Raw genomic sequence first — 23409 nt, 5'->3', positions numbered from 1 at the left:
GTGAGTCAGTTGTTGTTCGCTGATGATACAGCGCTGGTGGCTGATTCATGTGAGAAACTGCAGAAGCTGGTGACTGAGTTTGGTAAAGTGTGTGGAAGAAGAAAGTTAAGAGTAAATGTGAATAAGAGCAAGGTTATTAGGTACAGTAGGGTTGAGGGTCAAGTCAATTGGGTGGTGAGTTTGAATGGAGAAAAACTGAAGGAAGTGAAGTGTTTTAGATATCTGGGAGTGGATCTGGCAGCGGAAGGAACCATGGAAGCGGAAGTGGATCATAGGTTGGGGGAGGGGGCGAAAATTCTGGGGGCCTTGAAGAATGTGTAGAAGTCGAGAACATTATCTCGGAAACCAAAAATGGGTATGTTTGAAGGAGTAGTGGTTCCAACAATGTTGTATGGTTGCGGGTCGTGGGCTATGGATAGAGTTGTACGCAGGAGGGTGGATGTGCTTGAAATGAGATGTTTGAGGACAATGTGTGGTGTGAGGTAGTTTGATAGAGTAAGTAATGTAAGGGTAAGAGAGATGTGTGGAAATTAAAAGAGCGTGGTTGAGAGAGCAGAAGAGGGTGTTTTGAAATGGTTCGGGCACATGGAGAAAATGAGTGAGGAAAGATTGACCAAGAGGATATATGTGTCGGAGGTGGAGGGAACGAGGAGAAGAGGGAGACCAAATTGGAGGTGGAAAGATGGAGTGAAAAAGATTTTGAGTGATCAGGGCCTGAACATGCAGGAGGGTGAAAGGCCGGCAAGGAATAGAGGGAATTGGATTGATGTGGTATACTGGGGTTGACGTGCTGTCAGTGGATTGAATCAGGGCATATGAAGCGTCTGGGGTAAACCATGGAAAGCTCTTTTGGGCCTGGATGTGGATAGGGAGCTGTGGTTTCGGGCATTATTGCATGACAGCTAGAGACTGAGTGTGAACGAATGGAGCCTTTGTTGTCTTTGCTTTGAAGAATGTATGTGAGAAATACTTAGAAAATCAAATGGATTTTTATGTAGCATTTATGGATCTGGAGAAGGCATATGATAGAGTTGATAGAGATGCTCTGTGGAAGGTATTAAGAATATATGGTGTGGGAGGAAAGTTGTTAGAAGCAGTGAAAAGTTTTTATCGAGGATGTAAGGCATGTGTACGTGTAGGAAGAGAGGAAAGTGATTGGTTCTCAGTGAATGTAGGTTTGCGGCAGGGGTGTGTGATGTCTCCATGGTTGTTTAATTTGTTTATTCATGGGGTTGTTAGGGAGGTAAATGCAAGGGTTTTGGAAAGAGGGGCAAGTATGAAGTCTGTTGGGGATGAGAGAGCTTGAGAAGTGAGTCAGTTGTTGTTCGCTGATGATACAGCGCTGGTGGCTGATTCATGTGAGAAACTGCAGAAGCTGGTGACTGAGTTTGGTAAAGTGTGTGGAATAAGAAAGTTAAGAGTAAATGTGAATAAGAGCAAGGTTATTAGGTACAGTAGGGTTGAGGGTCAAGTCAATTGGGAGGTGAGTTTGAATGGAGAAAAACTGGAGGAAGTGAAGTGTTTTAGATATCTGGGAGTGGATCTGGCAGCGGATGGAACCATGGAAGCGGAAGTGGATCATTGGGTGGGGGAGGGGGCGAAGATTCTGGGGGCCTTGAAGAATGTGTGTAAGTCGAAAACATTATCTCGGAAAGCAAAAATGGGTATATTTGAAGGAATAGTGGTTCCAACAATTATGTATGGTTGCGAGGCGTGGGCTATGGATAGAGTTGTGCTCAGGAGGATGGATGTGCTGGAAATGAGATGTTTGAGGACAATGTGTGGTGTGAGGTGGTTTGATCGAGTGAGTAACGTAAGGGTAAGAGAGATGTGTGGAAATAAAAAGAGCGTGGTTGAGAGAGCAGAGGAGGGTGTTTTGAAGTGGTTTGGGCACATGGAGAGAATGAGTGAGGAAAGATTGACCAAGAGGACATATGTGTCGGAGGTGGAGGGAACGAGGAGAAGAGGGAGACCAAATTGGAGGTGGAAAGATGGAGTGAAAAAGATTTTGTGTGATCGGGGCCTGAACATGCAGGAGGGTGAAAGGAGGGCAAGGAATAGAGTGAATTGGAGCGATGTGGTATACCGGGGTTGACGTGCTGTCAGTGGATTGAATCAAGGCATGTGAAGCGTCCGGGGTAAACCATGGAAAGCTGTGTAGGTATGTATATTTGCGTGTGGGGACGTATGTCTATACATGTGTATGGTGGGGGGGGGGTTGGGCCATTTCTTTCGTCTGTTTCCTTGCGCTACCTCGCAAACGCGGGAGACAGCGACAAAGTATAATAAAAAAAATAAAATAAATATAATAATAATAATAATGATAATAATAATAATAATGATAATCATAATAATGATAATAATACTAATAATAATTATAATAATAATAATAATAATAATAATAATAATAATAATAATAATAATAATAATAATAATAATAATGATAATAATAATAATAATGATAATGATGATAATAATAATAATAATAATAATAATAATAATAATAATAATGATAATAATAATAATAGTAATAATAATAATAACAATAATAATAATAATAATAATAATAATAATAATAATAATAATAATAATATTAATGACATTGATAAGAATAATAGAAATGATATTAATAATAATGATGATAATGATAATAATATTGAAAATGATGATAGTAATAATGATAATAATAATAATAATAATAATAATAATAATGATAATAATTATCCCTGGGGATAGGGGATTAAGAATACTTCCCACGTATTCCCTGCGTGTCGTAGAAGGCGACTAAAAGGGGAGGGAGCGGGGGGGCTGGAAATCCTCCCCTCTCGTTTTTTTTTTTTTAATTTTCCAAAAAGAAGGAACAGAGGGGGCCAGGTGAGGATATTCCAAAAAAGGCCAAGTCCTCTGTTCTTAGCGCTACCTCGCTAACGCGGGAAATGGCGAATTGTTTAAAAGAAAAGAAAGAAACAATAATAATAATAATAATAATAATAATAATAATAATAATAATAATAATAATAATAATAGTAATAATGATAACAATAATGATAATATTTTTTTTTTTTCAAACTATTCGCCATTTCCCGCGATAGCGAGGTAGCGTTAAGAACAGAGGACTGGGCCTTTGAGGGAATATCCTCACCTGGCCCCTCTCTGTTCCCTCTTTTTGGAAAAAAAAAAAAAAACGAGAGGGGAGGATTTCCAGCCCCCCGCTCCCTTCCCTTTTAGTCGCATTCTACGACACGCAGGGAATGCGTGGGAAGTATTCTTTCTCCCCTATCCCCAGGGACAAAATAATAATAATGATAATAATAATAATGATAATAATAATAATGATAATGATAATAATAATAATAATAATAATAATAATAATAATATAATGATAATGATAATAATGATAATAACAATAATGATAATAATAACAATGATAATAATAATGAAATAATAATAATAATAATAATAGTGATGATAATGATAATAATGAAAATAATAATAATAATGATAATAATGATAAAAATAATAATTATAATAATAATAATAATACAAAATAATAATAGCAATAATAATAGTAATAATGATAATAATAATAATAATAATAACAACCATGGACACATCACACACCCCTACCGCAAACCTACATTCACTGAGAACCAATCACTTTCCTCTCTTCCTACACGTACACATGCCTTACATCCTCGATAAAAACATTTCACTGCTTCTAACAACTTGCCTCCCACACCATATATTTTTAGTACCTTCCACAGAGCATCTCTATCAACTCTATCATATGCCTTCTCCAAATCCATAAATGCTACATACAAATCCATTTGTTTTTCTAAGTATTTCTCACATACATTCTTCATAGCAAACACCTGATCCACACATCCTCTACCACTTCTGAAACCACACTGCTCCTCCCTAATATGATGCTCTGTACATGCCTTCACCCTCCTAATCAATACCCTCCCATATAACTTCCCAGGAATGATCAACAAACTTATACCTCTGTAATTTGAGCACTCACTCTTATCCCCTTAGCCTTTGTACAATGGCACGATGCACACATTCCGCCAATCCTCAGTCACCTCACTATGAATCATACATACATTATATGACCTTACCAACCAGTCAACAATACAGTCACCCCCTTTTTTAATAAATTCCATTGCAATGCCATCCAAACCTGTTGCCTTGCCGGCTTTCATCTTCCGCAAAGCTTTTACTACCTCTTCTCTGTTTACCAAATCATTTTCCCTAACCCTCTCACTCTGCACACCACCTCGACCAAAACACCCTATATCTGCCACTCTATCATCAAACACATTAAACACAGCCTCAAAATGCTCACTCCCTTTCCTTCTCACATCACCACTACTTGTTATCACCTTCCCATTAGCCCCCTTCACTGAAGTTCCCATTTGCTTTCTTGTATTACGCAATTTATTTACCTCCTTCCAGAACATCTTTTTATTCTCCATAAGATTTAATGACACTCTCTCACCCAACTCTTATTTGTTCTCTTTTTCACCTCTTGCACCTTTCTCTTGACCTCCTGTCTCTTTCTTTTATACATCTCCCACTCATTTGCATTTTTTCCCTGCAAAAATCGTCCAAATGCCTCTCTCTTCTCTTTCACTAATAATCTTAATTCTTCATCCCGCCACTCACTACCCTTTCTAATCAACCCACCTCCCACGCTTCTCATGCCACGAGCATCTTTTGCACAAGCCATCATTCCTTCCCTAAATACGTCCCATTCCTCCACCACCCTCCTTACCTCCTTTGTTCTCATCTTTTTCCATTCTGTACTCAGTCTCTCCTGGTACTTCCTCACACAAGTCTCCTTCCAAAGCTCACTTACTCTCACCACCCTCTTCACCCCAACATTCACTCTTCTTTTCTGAAAACCCATACTAATCTTCACCTTCGCCTCCATAAGATAATGATCAGACATGCCTCCAGTTGCACCTCTCAGCACATTAACATCCAAAAGTCTCTCTTTCGCGCGCCTGTCAAATAACACGTAATCCAATAACGCTCTCTGGCCTGCTTACATACGTATACTTATGTATATCTCGCTTTCTAAACCAGGTATTCCCAATCACCAGTCCTTTTTCAGCACATAAATCTACAAGCTCTTCAACATTTCCATTTACAACACTGAACACACCATGTATACCAATTATTCCCTCAACTGCCACATTACTCAACTTTACATTCAAATCACCCATCACTATAACGAGGTCTTGTGCATGAAAGCCACTAACACACTCATTCAGCTGCTCCCAAATCACTTGCCTCTCATGATCTTTCTACTCATGCCCAGGTGCATATGCACCAATAATCACCCATATCTCTCCCTCAACTTTCAGTTTTACCCATATTAATCTAGAATTCACTTTCTTACATTCCATTACATACTCCCACAACTCCTGTTTCAAGAGCAGTGCTACTCCTTCCCTTGCTCTTGTCCTCTCACTAATCCCTGACTTTACTCCCAAGACATTCCAAACCACTCTTCCCCTTTACCCTTAAGCTTCGTTTCACTCAGAGCTAAAACATCCAGGTTCCTTGTTAGGGAGGTGAATGCAATAGTTTTGGAAAGAGGGGCAAGTATGAAGTCTGTTGGGGATGAGAGAGCCTGGGAAGTGAGTCAGTTGTTGTTCGCTGATGATACAGCGCTCGTGGCTGATTCATGTGAGAAACTGCAGAAGCTGGTGACTGAGTTTTGTAAAGTGTGTGAAAGAAGAAATTTAAGAGTAAATGTGAATAAGAGCAAGGTTATTAGGTACAATAGGGTTGAGGGTCAACTTAATTGGGAGGTAAGTTTGAATGTAGAGAAACTGGAGGAAGTAAAGTGTTTTAGATATCTGGGAGTGGATCTAGCAGCGGATGGAACCATGGAAGCGGAAGTGGATCATAGGGTGGGGGAGGGGGCGAAAATTCTGGGAGCCTTGAAGAATTTGTGGAAGTCGAGGACATTATCTCCGAAAGCAAAAATGGGTATGTTTGAAGGAATAGTGGTTCCAACAATGTTGTATGATTGCGAGGCGTGGTCTATGGATAGAGTTGTGCGCAGGAGGGTGGATGTGCTGGAAATGAGATGTTTGAGGACAATATGTGGTGTGAGGTGGTTTGATCGAGTAAGTAATGTAAGGGTAAAAGAGATGTGTGGAAATAAATAGAGCGTGGCTGAGAGAGCAGAAGAGGGTGTTCCGAAATGGTTTGGGCACATGGAGAGAATGAGTAAGGAAAGATTGACCAAGAGGATATATGTGTCGGAGGTGGAGGGAACGAGGAGGAGTGGGAGACCAAATTGGAGGTGGAAAGATGGAGTGAAAAAGATTTTGAGTGATGGGGGCCTGAACATGCAGGAGAGTGAAAGGCGGGCAAGGAATAGAGTGAATTGGATCGATGTGGTATTCCGGGGTCGACGTGCTGTCAATGAATTGAGTCAGGGCATGTGAAGCGTCTGGGGTAAACCATGGATAGTTCTTTGGGGCCTGGATGTGGAAAGGGAGCTGTGGTTTCGGGCATTATTGCATGACAGCTAGAGACTGAGTGTGAACGAATTGGGCCTCTGTTGTCTTTTCATAGCGCTACCTCGCACACATGAGGGGAGAGGGGGATGTTATTCCATGTGTGGCGAGGTGGCGATGGGAATGAATAAAGGCAGACAGTGTGAATTGTGTGCATGTGTATATATGTATATGTCTGTGTGTGTATATATATGTGTACATTGAGATGTATGGGTATGTATATTTGCGTGTGTGGACGTGCATGTATATACATGTGTATGGGGGTGGGTTGGGCCTTTTTTTTCGTCTGTTTCCTTGCGCTACGTCGCAAACGCGGAGACAGCGACAAAGCAAAATAATAAGAAAAAAAAATAATTATAACAAGGTTGATAATTTAAATAATTGTGATAGTAATAATAACAATGATAATAATAATAATGACAACAATAATAATAGAATTAAAATTGTATTATTGTTTTTAATGGGTTCTTGTTTTGTTGAAAGTGTCAATGAAGGCTATCACTATAGAACTCTTTCCGCTCCAGGTATCTTTACAATAGATTTATTTTTTGGTGGTAAAACGGTGACCCTACTGGAGTAGCTCTACTTTAGTGTGAACCAATAGATAATGTTTTGTTACCTTTGATATATCACTATTGTGTAGGTTACTACCACGAGAAGATGAGATGACATATGACCACATATTCCAGACGTGTCTATGATGGTGCAGGTGGTGTGGTGGCCGAGGTCAGGTCGTTGTTCTTCTTGGACCAATCGTCACAAGAGCGCTTCCTGGAGGGTGTGTGGGGGGATGTTAGGTTCCCGTGTCGGGCCCTGATCCTCCATCTCACCAATAACCAGCTTGCCATCAGGTAATGTGACACTTATATACGAATCTCTATTACTATAACTGGGTCACTAACGGGGCATCAACATATGCTCTTTGCCAGATTGATATCAAACCTTGAGTACCTGAAGACAACGGAAAATGGACTCTATCAGCAGCAGATGTTTTCATTCTCATGCATAAATCTTTTTCATTTAATCTCTCGAAAATTCGAGAAAAATTTTAAAGAAAACGATGTGCCTTATTTTTCTTGGGGATGGGGGATCATTTCTCATTGAGTATTTCTGATTTTCTTCTCAGTCTTTTATATACGGAAAATATATTTGATTTTTCTTTATGTCGAGAATAATGCCCTTCACTCCAGCAAAGTTTCTTTTTTATCCCATTATATGCATCATCTTCCCTACTTTGTGATACTTTGTTCTCATGAAGCCAATAAACTTTACAAAATCAAGACTACAGTATCTCTCTACGTAATTCATAATCTTGATGATAAAGTCTCTGCGGTGTTGATGTTGTTTAATCTTCAGATAACTATGCGTCAGTCGTGCTGTGAACAAACCCTAAGTCTGACCTTCATTTGAGAAACATTTGCTTTAAAGATAATTTCAAAACATTTTCTCATCGACTAATGATAAGATAACTCAAAACTCTACTTATAGTATGAGCTTAAGTGATGACCGTTGGTTATCATTTACAGGTTTTTTGAAGTATCAAGTTTGTGGCAGCGGCCGGAGACACGCGTTGTGATTGTGGGTGGCAAGTCAGATATGGAGGCTCTTCTGTACCATTCTAGTCTTCGTAACACTGTTCACCTCCTCTACCTAGCCGCAGACATCCACAAGAACCTCACAGTCACCACAAGGCTCAGGACAAGACCCTCCAGCAGAGGTACTCGTAGTCAGCTCCAGCACCTCAACTTTCTCACGACAGGATGTAGTTGGCAGCAACAGCTTCCTGTACGTGTGACACTCTCGGATGTTGCTGCTACTGGTTGTAGGATTTAATACAAATGAATTCCAACATCAACAGCCTATTGGATCCTAGTGAAGCTCCTTCCGATAATGGAAGAGAACAGAAATTCATGTATTAGTTTGGCATCTGGGAGACACACAGATTGGTCAAAAAGGATAACATGTAAACTTTTCATAGAGCTAAATGTGTGCAAACAACGTTTTTCGTCGTCTTGAAGCGTAATACATATCAAATTTCTTTTAAAACGTATGTCTGATACTGCTTCCAGCAACCGTATTTTACAAATCATTCCATATGTTAACAATCCTGTTGACGAAAAGGCACTTCGCCTCATTATGGTTCAAATATTTGCCCACGAGTTTATATCCATTACTAAGTGTGAAATCAAACGAATCAGTCCATAAGTAGCACGTTGAATAGAGATGATCGAACCCTTTTATTATCTTGAGTACTTGTATTAATGCACCTCCTAACCCTCACTTTCCGAAGCTAGGTAATTCCAATCTGGTCAGTTAGCTCTCATGAAATTTGTTCTTCAGGCCGGAAACCATCTTGGCAGCTCGCCTCTGTGCCCTCTGCACTCTATTCATGCTGTTCGTTAAGTAAGACGACCAAAACTGAACTCAATATTTAAGAATGATATTCACCAAGTGACTTGTACAGATTAAGACTAATTTCCCGAGACTTAAATTCGAAAGTCCTATTAATGATTCTAAGAATTGTGCTCGTTATGGTCACTGTTTCTGTAACTGCGCTAGTGAATGTAGGTCACCAGGTACCACACGTAAGTAGTGTTTCCTCATTTACTTCTTGTTGCTGACCATAAATTATACTGGAGTTCTCTTTCCATTTTTACTATCGCTTTATAAAACTTTGTAATTATATAAATAAAAATTCATTAGCCGTTTGTCAGTCTAATCCATCAGCCTGTCTATATTAGTTTGAAGCTGCAGCTGTTCAGTTTCTGTTGTATATGTAATCCCAATTGAATATCTTCCTCGAATTTCGATAGCTTAGAATGCATCCCATCATTAGTATTATCGGTATATATGAGAAAGAAAATCAGTCTCAAGATTGATCCCTGTAGCACACCACTTTTTACGTCAAACCATTCGAGTTGGGCTTGACCATTAATCACTACCCGTTATTTGCATCCAAACAGACAATATCGAAGTGGAATCCTATCCATACCAAGAAATTAATTCATTAGTAATCTTTGATGTGAAAATTTTTTGAACGATTTTTGAAGTTCAAATAAATGACATTGAGCTTTATTTTCATGATGTATGTTGACTGTTGCTTTATTTTCATTATACACGTTGATTATTGCTATATTTACATGATATATGTTCACTGGTGCTTTAGTTTCATATCATATGTTGATTGCTGCTTTATTTTCATGATATATGTTGATTGTTGCTTTATTTTCATGATATATGTTGATTGTTGCTTTATTTTCATGATATATGTTGATTGTTGCTTTATTTTCATGATATATGTTGATTGTTGCTTTATTATCATATGTTGATTGTTCCTTTATTTTCATAATACATGCTGATTGCTGCTTTATTTTCATAACATATGTTGATTGATGCTTTATTTTCATAACATATGTTGATTGTTTCTTTGTTTTCATAACATATGTTGATTGTTTCTAGATTTTCATAATGTATGTTGATTGTGCTTTACTTTCATAATATATGTTGATTGTTGCGAAATTTTCATGATATATGTTTATTATTGCTTTGTTTTCATAATACATGTTGATTGTTGCTTTATTTTCATAATATATGTTGATTGTTGCTAGATTCTCATGATATATGTAGATTGTTGCTTTATTTTCATAACATATGTTGATTGTTGCTTTATTTTCATGATATTTTTAGATTGATGCTTTATTTTCATAGCATATGTTGATTGATGCTTTATTTTCAAAAGACATATTGATTGTTGCTTTATTTTCATAGTATATGTTGATTGTTGACTCATTTTTATAAGATATTTGGATTGCTGCTTTATTTTCATGATAAATGTTGATTGTTGCTTTATTTTCATAACATACGTTCATTGTTGCTTTATTTTCATAATCTATGTTGATTGTTGCTTTATTTTCATAATCTATGTTGATTATTGCTTTATTTTCATGATATATAATGATTATTGCTTTATTTTCATGATATATGTTCACTGTGGGTTATTTTCATAATATATGTTGATTCTTACTTTGATTTGATAATACATGTTGGTTGTTGCTTTATTTTCATATGTTGATTGTTGCTTTATTTTCATAACATACGTTCATTGTTGCTTTATTTTCATAATTTATGTTGATTGTTGCTTTATTTTCATAATCTATGTTGATTATTGCTTTATTTTCATGATATATAATGATTATTGCTTTATTTTCATGATATATGTTCACTGTGGGTTTTTTTTCATAATATATGTTGATTCTTACTTTGATTTCATAATATATGTTGGTTGTTGCTTTATTTTCATAAGTTGATTGTTGCTTTATTTTCATGATATATGTTGATTGCTGCTTTGTTTTCTTATTGTATATTGATTGTTGCTTTATTTCCTTATTGTAGGTTGATTGTTGCTTTCTTTTCATAACAAGTATTGATTGTTACTTTATTTTCATAATATATGTTGATTGTTGCTTTATTTTCATAATATATATTGACTGTTGCTTTATTTTCATAATATATTATGACTGTTGCTTTATTTTCGCATTATATGTTAACTGTTGCTTTATTTTCATGGTATATGTTGATTGTTGCTTATTATCATAATGTATGTTGACTGTTTCTATATTCTCATAATATATGTTGATTGTTGCTTTATTTTCATAATAAATGTTGATTGTAGCTTTACTTTCATAACATATGTTGATTGTTGCTTTATTTTCTTGATATATGTTGATTGTTGCTTTATTTTCAGAATATATGTTGAATGTTGCTTTATTTTCATAATGTATGTCTATTGCTGCTTTATTTTCGTAATATATCTGAATTGTTGCTTTATTTTCATGATATATGTTGATTTTTGCTTTCTTTTCATAACATATGTTGATTGTTTCTGTATTTTCATAATATGTGTTGATTGTTGCTTATTTTCTTGACATATGTTGATTGTTGCTTTATTTCCATAATATATGTAGATTGCTGCTTTATTTTCATGATATGTGTTGATTGTTGCTTTATTTTCATGGTATATGCTGACTGTTGCTTTATTTTCATTATATATATGTAGCATTTATGGAACTGGAGTAGGTCTATGATAGAGTTAATAGAGATGCTCTGTGGAAGGTATCAAGAATATATGGTGCTCAGGTAAGGTGTTAGAAGCAGTGAAAACTTTTTATCGAGGATGTAAGGCATATGTACTTGTAGGAAGAGAGGAAAATGAGTGGTTCTCAGTAAATGTTGGTTTGCGGCATGGGTGCACGATGTCTCCATGGTTATATAATTTGTTTATGGATGTGCTTGTTAAGGATATGAATGCAAGAGTTTTGGAAAGAGGGGAAAGTATGCAGTCTCTTGTGGATAAGAGAGCTTGGGAAGTGAGTCAGTTGTAGTTCGCTGATATGATATATATATATATATATATATATATATATATATATATATATATATATATATATATATATATATATATATATATATATATATATATATATATATATATATATATATATACATATATATATATATATATATATATATATATATATATATATATATATATATATATATATATATATATATATATATATATATATATATATATATATATATATATATATATATATATATATATATATATATATATATATATATATATATATATATATGAATACGAGGCAAGCATGCTAACCGCTAGGCTAATGGCCTGTATAATAGGAAACAACTGTTCGAAATACTAAGTACTCGAATACCCTTCGTCTCACTATGGTGAGCAACGGGGTCTATCGGTTGTTTCCGAACAGAACACATAGCCAGCTGATAGCGTTTTACCGAACCTGACTGTACAACGCGGAGTTATATGAATACGAATAAAGTTTATATGATCGCGCACCTTCATAGAACATACAAACCTCCATGAGCCAGGGTCGAACCTGGGACCCCTTGTGCAAGAGGCAGGCATGCTAACCGCTAGGCTAAGGGACTGTATAATAGGAAACAACTATTCGAAATACTAAGTACTCGAATACCCTTCGTCTCACTGTGGTGAGCAACGGGGTCTATCGGTTGTTTCCGAACAGAACACATAGCCAGCTGATAGCGTTTTACCGAACCTGACTGTACAACGCGGAGTTATATGAATACGAATAAAGTGTATATGAACGCACACCTTCATAGAACATACAAACCTCCATCAGCCAGGATCGAACCTGGGACCCCTTGTGCAAGAGGCAGGCATGCTAACCTTGGGAAGTGAGTCGGTTGTTGTTCGCTGATGATACAGCGCTGGTGGCTGATTCATGTGAGAAACTGCAGAAACTGGTGACTGAGTTTGGTAAAGCGTGTGAAAAAAGAAAGTTAAGAGTAAATGTGAATAAGAGCAAGGTAATTAGGTACAGTAGGGGAGAGGGTCAAGTCAATTGGGAGGTAAGTTTGAATGGAGAAAAACTGGGGGAAGAAAAGTGTTTTAGATATCTGGGAGTGGATCTGTCAGCGGATGGAACCATAGAAGCGGAAGTGGATCATAGGGTGGGGGAGGGGGCGAAAATCCTGGGAGCCTTGAAGAATGTGTGGAAGTCGAGAACATTATCTCGGAAAGGAAACATGGGTATGTTTGAAGGAATAGTGGTTCCAACAATGTTGTATGGTTGCGAGGCGTGGGCTATGGATAGAGTTGTGCGCAGGAGGATGGATGTGCTGGAAATGAGATGTTTGAGGACAATGTGTGGTGTGAGGTGGTTTGATCGAGTAAGTAACGTAAGGGTAAGAGAGATGTGTGGAAATAAAAAGAGTGTGATTGAGAGAGCAGAAGAGGGTGTTTGGAAATGGTTTGGGCACATGGAGAGAATGAGTGAGGAAAGATTGACCAAGAGGATATATGTTTCGGAGGTGGAGGGAACGAGGAGAAGTGGGAGACCAAATTGGAGGTGGAAAGATGGAGTGAAAAAGATTTTGAGTGATCGGGGCCTGAACATGCAGGAGGGTGAAAGGAGGGCAAGGAATAGAGTGAATTGGATCGGTGTGGTATACCGGGGTTGACGTGCTGTCAATGGATTGAATCAGGGCATGTGAAGCGTCTGGGGTAAACCATGGAAAGCTGTGTAGGTATGTATATTTGCATGTGTGGACCTAAGTATATACATGTGTATGGCGGTGGGTTGGGCCATTTCTTTCGTCTGTTTCCTTGCGCTACCTCGCAAACGCGGGAGACAGCGGCAAAATATATATATATATATATATATATATATATATATATATATATATATATATATATATATATATATATATATATATATATATATTTATATATATATATATATATATATATATATATATATATATATATATATATATATATATATATATATATATATATATATATATATATATATATATATATATATATATAAATATATATATATATATATATATATATATATATATATATATATATATATTTATTTATTTATTTTTATTATACTTTGTCGCTGTCTCCCGCGTTTGCGAGGTAGCGCAAGGAAACAGACGAAAGAAATGGACCAACCCCCCCCCCCCATACACATGTATATACATACGTCCACTCACGCAAATATACATACCTACACAGCTTTCCATGGTTTACCCCAGACGCTTCACATGCCCTGCTTCAATCCACTGACAGCACGTCAACCCCGGTATACCACATCGCTCCAATTCACTCTATTCCTTGACCTCCTTTCACCCTCCTGCATGTTCAGGCCCCGATCACACAAAATCTTTTTCACTCCATCTTTCCACCTCCAATTTGGTCTCCCTCTTCTCCTTGTTCCCTCCACCTCCGACACATATATCCTCTTGGTCAATCTTTCCTCACTCATCCTCTCCATGTGCCCAAACCACTTCAAAACACCCTCTTCTGCTCTCTCAACCACGCCCTTTTTATTTCCACACATCTCTCTTACCCTTACGTTACTCACTCGATCAAACCACCTCACACCACACATTGTCCTCAAACATCTCATTTCCAGCACATCCATCCTCCTGCGCACAACTCTATCCATAGCCCACGCCTCGCAACCATACAACATTGTTGGAACCACTATTCCTTCAAACATACCCATTTTTGCTTTTCGAGATAATGTTCTCGACTTCCACACATTCTTCAAGGCCCCCAGAATTTTCGCCCCCTCCCCCACCCTATGATCCACTTCCGCTTCCATGGTTCCATCCGCTGCCAGATCCACTCCCAGATATCTAAAACACTTCACTTCCTCCAGTTTTTCTCCATTCAAACTCACCTCCCAATTGACTTGACCCTCAACCCTACTGTACCTAATAACCTTGCTCTTATTCACATTTACTCTTAACTTTCTTCTTCCACACACTTTTCCAAACTCAGTCACCAGCTTCTGCAGTTTCTCACATGAATCAGCCACCAGCGCTGTATCATCAGCGAACAACAACTGACTCACTTCCCAAGCTCTCTCATCCCCAACAGACTTCATACTTGCCCCTCTTTCCAAAACTCTTGCATTTACCTCCCTAACAACCCCATCCATAAACAAATTAAACAACCATGGAGACATCAGACACCCCTGCCGCAAACCTACATTCACTGAGAACCAATCACTTTCCTCTCTTCCTACACGAACACATGCCTTACATCCTCGATAAAAACTTTTCACTGCTTCTAACAACTTTCCTCCCACACCATATATTCTTAATACCTTCCACAGAGCATCTCTATCAACTCTATCATATGCCTTCTCCAGATCCATAAATGCTACATACAAATCCATTTGCTTTTCTAAGTATTTCTCACATACATTCTTCAAAGCAAACACCTGATCCACACATCCTCTACCACTTCTGAAACCACACTGCTCTTCCCCAATCTGATGCTCTGTACATGCCTTCACCCTCTCAATCAGTACCCTCCCATATAATTTACCAGGAATACTCAACAAACTTATACCTCTGTAATTTGAGCACTCACTCTTATCCCCTTTGCCTTTGTACAATGGCACTATGCACGCATTCCGCCAATCCTCAGGCACCTCACCATGAGTCATACATACATTAAATAACCTTACCAACCACTCAACAATACAGTCACCCCCTTTTTTTAATAAATTCCACTGCAATACCAATATATATATATATATATATATATATATATATATATATATATATATATATATATATATATATATATATATATATATATATATATATATATATATATATATATATATATATATATATATATATATATATATATATATATATATATATATATATATATATATATATATATATATATATATATATGCATAGGGTGTTTTGGTCGAGGCGTTGTGCAAAGTGAAAGGGCTTGGGAAAATGATTTGGTAAACGGAGAAGAGGTAGTAAAAGCTTTTCGGAAGATGAAAGCCGGCAGGGCAGCAGGTTTGGATGGTATTGCAGTGTAATTCATTAAAAAATGGGGTGACTGTATTGTTGACTGGTTGGTAAGGTAATTTAATTTACGTATGATTCATGGTGAGGTGCCTGAGGATTTGGGGAATGCTTGCATAGTGCCATTGTACAAAGGCAAAGGGGATAAGAGTGAGTGCTCAAATTACAGAGGTATAAGTTTGTTGTTCGCTGATGATACAGCGCTGGTGGCTGATTCATGTGAGAAACTGCAGAAGCTGGTGACTGAGTTTGGTAAAGTGTGTGAAAGAAGAAAGTTAAGAGTAAATGTGAATAAGAGCAAGGTTATTAGGTACAGTAGGGTTGAGGGTCAAAGTCAATTGGGAGGTAAGTTTGAATGGAGAAAAACTGGGGAAGAAAGTGTTTTAGATATCTGGGAGTGGATCTGTCAGCGGATGGAACCATAGAAGCGGAAGTGGATCATAGGGTGGGGGAGGGGGCGAAAATCCTGGGAGCCTTGAAGAATGTTGGAAGTCGAGAACATTATCTCGGAAAGCAAAACATGGGTATGTTTGAAGGAATAGTGGTTCCAACAATGTTGTATGGTTGCGAGGCGTGGGCTATGGATAGAGTTGTGCGCAGGAGGGTAGATTTGCTTGAAATGAGATGTTTGAGGACAATATGTGGTGTGAGGTGGTTTGATCGAGTAAGTAACGTAAGGGTAAGAGAGATGTGTGGAAATAAAAAGAGTGTGATTGAGAGAGCAGAAGAGGGTGTTTGGAAATGGTTTGGGCACATGGAGAGAATGAGTGAGGAAAAATTGACCAAGAGGATATATGTTTCGGAGGTGGAGGGAACGAGAAGAAGTGGGAGACCAAATTGGAGGTGGAAAGATGGAGTGAAAAAGATTTTGAGTGATCGGGGCCTGAACATGCAGGAGGGTGAAAGGAGGGCAAGGAATGGAGTGAATTGGATCGATGTGGTATACCGGGGTTGACGTGCTGTCAATGGATTGAATCAGGGCATGTGAAGCGTCTGGGGTAAACCATGGAAAGCTGTGTAGGTATGTATATTTGCATGTGTGGACGTAAGTATATACATGTGTATGGCGGTGGGTTGGGCCATTTCTTTCGTCTGTTTCCTTGCGCTACCTCGCAAACGCGGGAGACAGCGGCAAAATATATATATATACATATATATATATATATATATATATATATATATATATATATATATATATATAATATATATATATATATATTTATTTATTTATTTTCATTATACTTTGTCGCTGTCTCCCGCGTTTGCGAGGTAGCGCAAGGAAACGTCCACTCACGCAAATATACATACCTACACAGCTTTCCATGGTTTACCCCAGACGCTTCACATGCCCTGCTTCAATCCACTGACAGCACGTCAACCCCGGTATACCACATCGCTCCAATTCACTCTATTCCTTGACCTCCTTTCACCCTCCTGCATGTTCAGGCCCCGATCACACAAAATCTTTTTCACTCCATCTTTCCACCACCAATTTGGTCTCCCTCTTCTCCTTGTTCCCTCCACCTCCGACACATATATCCTCTTGGTCAATCTTTCCTCACTCATCCTCTCCATGTGCCCAAACCACTTCAAAACACCCTCTTCTGCTCTCTCAACCACGCCCTTTTTATTTCCACACATCTCTCTTACCCTTACGTTACTCACTCGATCAAACCACCTCACACCACACATTGTCCTCAAACATCTCATTTCCAGCACATCCATCCTCCTGCGCACAACTCTATCCATAGCCCACGCCTCGCAGCCATACAACATTGTTGGAACCACTATTCCTTCAAACATACCCATTTTTGCTTTTCGAGATAATGTTCTCGACTTCCACACATTCTTCAAGGCCCCCAGAATTTTCGCCCCCTCCCCCACCCTATGATCCACTTCCGCTTCCATGGTTCCATCCGCTGCCAGATCCACTCCCAGATATCTAAAACACTTCACTTCCTCCAGTTTTTCTCCATTCAAACTCACCTCCCAATTGACTTGACCCTCAACCCTACTGTACCTAATAACCTTGCTCTTATTCACATTTACTCTTAACTTTCTTCTTCCACACACTTTTCCAAACTCAGTCACCAGCTTCTGCAGTTTCTCACATGAATCAGCCACCAGCGCTGTATCATCAGCGAACAACAACTGACTCACTTCCCAAGCTCTCTCATCCCCAACAGACTTCATACTTGCCCCTCTTTCCAAAACTCTTGCATTTACCTCCCTAACAACCCCATCCATAAACAAATTAAACAACCATGGAGACATCACACACCCCTGCCGCAAACCTACATTCACTTAGAACCAATCACTTTCCTCTCTTCCTACAAGAACACATGCCTTACATCCTCGATAAAAACTTTTCACTGCTTCTAACAACTTTCCTCCCACACCATATATTCTTAATACCTTCCACAGAGCATCTCTATCAACTCTATCATATGCCTTCTCCAGATCCATAAATGCTACATACAAATCCATTTGCTTTTCTAAGTATTTCTCATATACATTCTTCAAAGCAAAGACTTGATCCACACATCCTCTACCACTTCTGAAACCACACTGCTCTTCCCCAATCAGATGCTCTGTACATGCCTTCACCCTCTCAATCAGTACCCTCCCATATAATTTACCAGGAATACTCAACAAACTTATACCTCTGTAATTTGAGCACTCACTCTTATCCCCTTTGCCTTTGTACAATGGCACTATGCACGCATTCCGCCAATCCTCAGGCACCTCACCATGAGTCATACATACATTAAATAACCTTACCAACCACTCAACAATACAGTCACCCCCTTTTTTTAATAAATTCCACTGCAATACCATATATATATATATATATATATATATATATATAATATATATATATATATATATATATATATATATATATATATATATATATATATATATATATATATATATATATATATATATATATATATATATATATATATATATATATATATATATATATATATATATATATATATATATATATATATATATATGCATAGGGTGTTTTGGTCGAGGCGTTGTGCAAAGTGAAAGGGCTTGGGAAAATGATTTGGTAAACGGAGAAGAGGTAGTAAAAGCTTTTCGGAAGATGAAAGCCGGCAGGGCAGCAGGTTTGGATGGTATTGCAGTGTAATTCATTAAAAAATGGGGTGACTGTATTGTTGACTGGTTGGTAAGGTAATTTAATTTACGTATGATTCATGGTGAGGTGCCTGAGGATTTGGGGAATGCTTGCATAGTGCCATTGTACAAAGGCAAAGGGGATAAGAGTGAGTGCTCAAGATACAGAGGTATAAGTTTGTTGGGTATTCCTTGTAAATCATATGGGATGGTATTTATTGAGTGCGTGAAGGCATGTACAGAGCATCAGACTGGGGAAGAGCAGTGTGGTTTCAGAATTGGTAGAGGATGTGTGGATCAGGTCTTTGCTTTGAAGAATGTATGGGAGAAATATTTAGAAAAGCAAATGGATTTGTATGTAGCATTTATGGATCTGGAGAAGGCATATGATAGAGTTGATAGAGATGCTCCGTGGAAGGTATTAAGAATATATGGTGTGGGAGGCAAGTTGTTAGAAGCAGTGAAAAGTTTTTATCGAGTATGTAAGGCATGTGTAAGTGTAGGAAGAGAGGAAAGTGATTGGTTCTCAGTGATTGTAGGTTTGCGGCAGGGGTGTGTGATGTCTCCATGGTTGTTTAATTTGTTTATGGATGGGGTTGTTAGGGAGGTGATTCAAGAGTTTTGGAAAGAGATCCAAGTATGCAGTCTGTTGTAGATGAGAGAGCTTGGGAAGTGAGTCAGTTGTTGTTTGGTGATGATACAGCGCTGGTGGCTGATTCATGTGAGAGACGGCAGAAGCTGGTGACTGAGTTTAGTAAAGTGTGTGAAAGAAGAAAGTTAAGAGCAAATGTGAATAAGAGCAAGGTTATTAGGTACAGTAGGGTTGAGGGTAAAGTCAATTGGGAGGTAAGTTTGAATGGAGAAAAACTGGAGAAAGTAAAGTGTTTTAGATATCTGTGAGTGAATGTGGCAGCGGATGGAACCATGGAAGCGGAAGTGAAGCATAGGGTGGGGGAGGGGGCGAAAATCCTGGGAGCCTTGAAGAATGTTTGGAAGTCGAGAACATTATCTCGGAAAGCAAAAATGTGTATGTTTGAAGGAATAGTGGTTCCAACAATGTTGTATGGCTGCGAGGCGTGGGCTATGGATAGAGTTGTGCGCAGGAGGGTAGATTTGCTTGAAATGAGATGTTTGAGGACAATATGTGGTGTGAGGTGGTTTGATCGAGTAAGTAATGTAAGAGTAAGAGAGATGTGTGGAAATATAAAGAGTGTGGTTCAGAGATGCAGAAGAGGGCGTTTCGAAATGGTTTGGTCACATGGAGAGAATGAGTGAGGAAAGATTGACCAAGAGCATATATGTGTCAGAGGTGGAGGGAACGAGGAGAAGTGGGAGACCAAATTGGAGGTGGAAAGATGGAGTGAAAAAGATTTTGAGTGATCGGGTCCTGAACATGCAGGAGTGTGAAAGGTGTGCAAGGAATAGAGTGAATTGAAACGATATGGTATACCGGGGTCGACGTGCTGTCAATGGATTGATCCAGGGCATGTGAAGCGTCTGAGGTAAACCATGGAAAGTTCTGTGGGGCCTGGATGTGGAAAGGGAGCTGTGGTTTCAGTGCATTATTACATGACAGCTAGAGACTGAGTGTGAACGAATGGGGCCTTTGTTGTCTTTTCCTAGCGGTACCTCGCACACATGAGGGGGGACGGGGTTGTTATTCCATGTGTAGCGAGGTGGCGATGGGAATTAATAAAGGCAGACAGTATGTATTATGTACATGTGTATATATGTATATGTCTGTGGTTGTTTATATATATGTGTACATTGAGATGTGTAGGTATGTATATTTGCGTGTGTGGACGTGTATATGTATACATGTGTATGTGGGTGGGTTGAGCCATTCTTTCGTCTGTTTCCTTGCGCTACCTCGCTAAAGCGGGAGACAACGACAAAGCAAAATAAATAAATTTAAATATATATATATATATATATATATATATATATATATATATATATATATATATATATATATATATATATTGATTTATTCATTTATTTATAGTTACTATACTTTCTCGCTGTCTCCCGCGTTAGCGAGGTAGCGCAAGTGAAATAGACGAGAAAATGGCCCAACCAACCCACATACTTATGTAATATATATACGTTTACACACAGAGACACATACATATACATCACACCGTATACATATATATATATACACGCACACATATATACATATATACATGTGTATATAATTCATACTATGTGCCCGTATTTATTACTGTCGCCGCCCCTCCACACATGAAAAGACAAACCCCTCCGCCCGCATGTGCGCGAGGTATTAATAGGAAAAGACAACAAAGGCCACATTCGTTCACACTCAGTCTCTAGCTGTCATGTATAATGCACCGGAACCACAGTACTCTTTCCACAACCAGGCCTTACAAAACTTTCCATTGTTTACCCCAGACGCTTCAAATGCCCTGGGTTCAATGTATTGACAGCGCGACGATCCCGGAATAACATATCGGTCCAATTCACTATATTCCTTGCACGCCTTTCATCCCACTGCATGTTCAGGCCCCGATTACACAAAATTGTTTTCACTCCATTTTTGCACCTCCACTTTGGTTTCCCACTTCTCGTTCCCTCAACCTCTGACACATATAACGTCTTTGTCAATCTTTCCTCACTCATTGTCTCCTTGTGACCAAACCATTTCAAAACACATTGTTATGGTCTCTCAACCACACTCTTTTATTACCACACATCACTCTTACCCAATTATTACTTACTCGATCAAACTACAACACACCACATATTGATTCAAACATCTCATTTCCAACACATCCAAACTCCTTCGCACGACTCTATCTATAGGCAACGCCTCGCAACCTTGTAATATCTTTGGAACCTCTATTCCTTAAAACATACTAAATTTTGCTTTCCAAGATAACGTTCTCGATTCCACACGTTTTTCAACGCTCCCAGAATAGTCGCACCCTCCCCCACCCTATGATTCACTTCCGCTTATATGGTTCCGTCCGCTGCCAAATCCACTACCATGTATTTAAAACACCACTTCCTCTAGTTTCTCTCCATTCAAACTTACCTCCCAATTGACTTGTCCATCAACCCTACTGTACCTAATAACCTTGCTTTTAGTCACATTTACTCTCAGATTTCTTCTTTCACACACATTACCAAACTCAGTCACCAGCTTCCGAAATTTCTCACACGAATCAGCCACCAGCGCTGTATCATTACCGAACAACAACTGACTCACTTCCCAAGCTCTCTCATTCACAACAGACTGCATACTTGCCCCTCTTTCCAAAACTCTTGTATTCACCTCCCTAACAACCCCATCCATAAACAAATCAAACAAGCATGGAGACATCACACACCCCTGCAGCAAACCAACATACACTGACAACCAGTCATTTTCCTGTCTGCCTACACGTACACATGCCTTACATCCTCTATAAAAACTTTTCACTGCTTCTAACAACTTGCCCCATACACCATATATTCTTAACACCTTCCACAGAGCATCTCTGTCAATTTTATCATATGCTTTCTTTAGATTCATAGATGCTTCATCCAAATTCATTTGCTTTTCTAAGCAAACACCTGATCCATATATCCTCTTACCATTTCTGAAAACAAGCTGCTCCTCTCCAATCTGATGCTTTGTACAGGTCTTCATCCTCTCAATCAGTACCCTCCCATGTAATTTCCCAGGAATACTCAACAAACTTATACCTCTGTAACTTGAGCACTCACTTTTATCCCCTTTGCCTTTGTGCAATGGCACTATGGAAGCATTCCGCCAATACTCAGGCACCTCACCATGATTCATACATACATTAAGGAACCTTTTTTGATAAATTCCACTGCAATACCATTCAAATCCACTGCCTTGACGGCATCCATCTCCCGCAAAGCTTTTACTGCCTCCTCTCTATTTACCAACTCATTCTCCCTAACCCTCTCACTTTGCACACCACCTCGACCCATATACCATATATCTGCCGCTCAGTCATAACACATCCAACAAACCTTCAAGATACTCACTCCATCTCCATCTCACATCACCACTACTTGTTATCACCTCTCCATTAGCCCCCTTCAGTGAAGTTTCCATTTGTTCCCTTGTCTTACGCTCTTTATTTACCTCCTTCCAAAACATCTTTTTATTCTTTCTCACATAGGAGGTGGGCAGATTAGAAATTGTAGTGAGTGGTGGGATGAAGAAGTAAGATTATTAGTGAAAGAGAAGAGAAATGCATTTGGATGAATTTTGCCAGGACATAATGCAAATGACTGGGGGATGTTTAAAAGAAAGAGAATG

The 23409-nt window shown here is 38.5% G+C and overlaps 1 protein-coding gene across 1 annotated transcript in view; it reads left to right on the top strand.

The window, feature by feature from the left end:
* The window catches only part of LOC139757345 (ionotropic receptor 21a-like), a 94836-nt gene that overhangs the window by 12277 nt on the left and 59150 nt on the right, over positions 1-23409 (top strand). The window contains exons 3-4 of the mRNA XM_071677768.1: positions 7249-7390; positions 8066-8256. Of these exons, the coding sequence (XP_071533869.1) occupies positions 7249-7390; positions 8066-8256 (333 nt within the window). The remainder of the gene's footprint in view (positions 1-7248; positions 7391-8065; positions 8257-23409) is intronic.

Source organism: Panulirus ornatus, chromosome 25 (genome assembly GCF_036320965.1).
Source record: "Panulirus ornatus isolate Po-2019 chromosome 25, ASM3632096v1, whole genome shotgun sequence".
Lineage (NCBI taxonomy): Eukaryota > Metazoa > Arthropoda > Malacostraca > Decapoda > Palinuridae > Panulirus > Panulirus ornatus.
The sequence above is the reverse complement of the archived record's forward strand: the minus strand, read 5'-3'. Positions and strand labels throughout refer to the sequence as shown.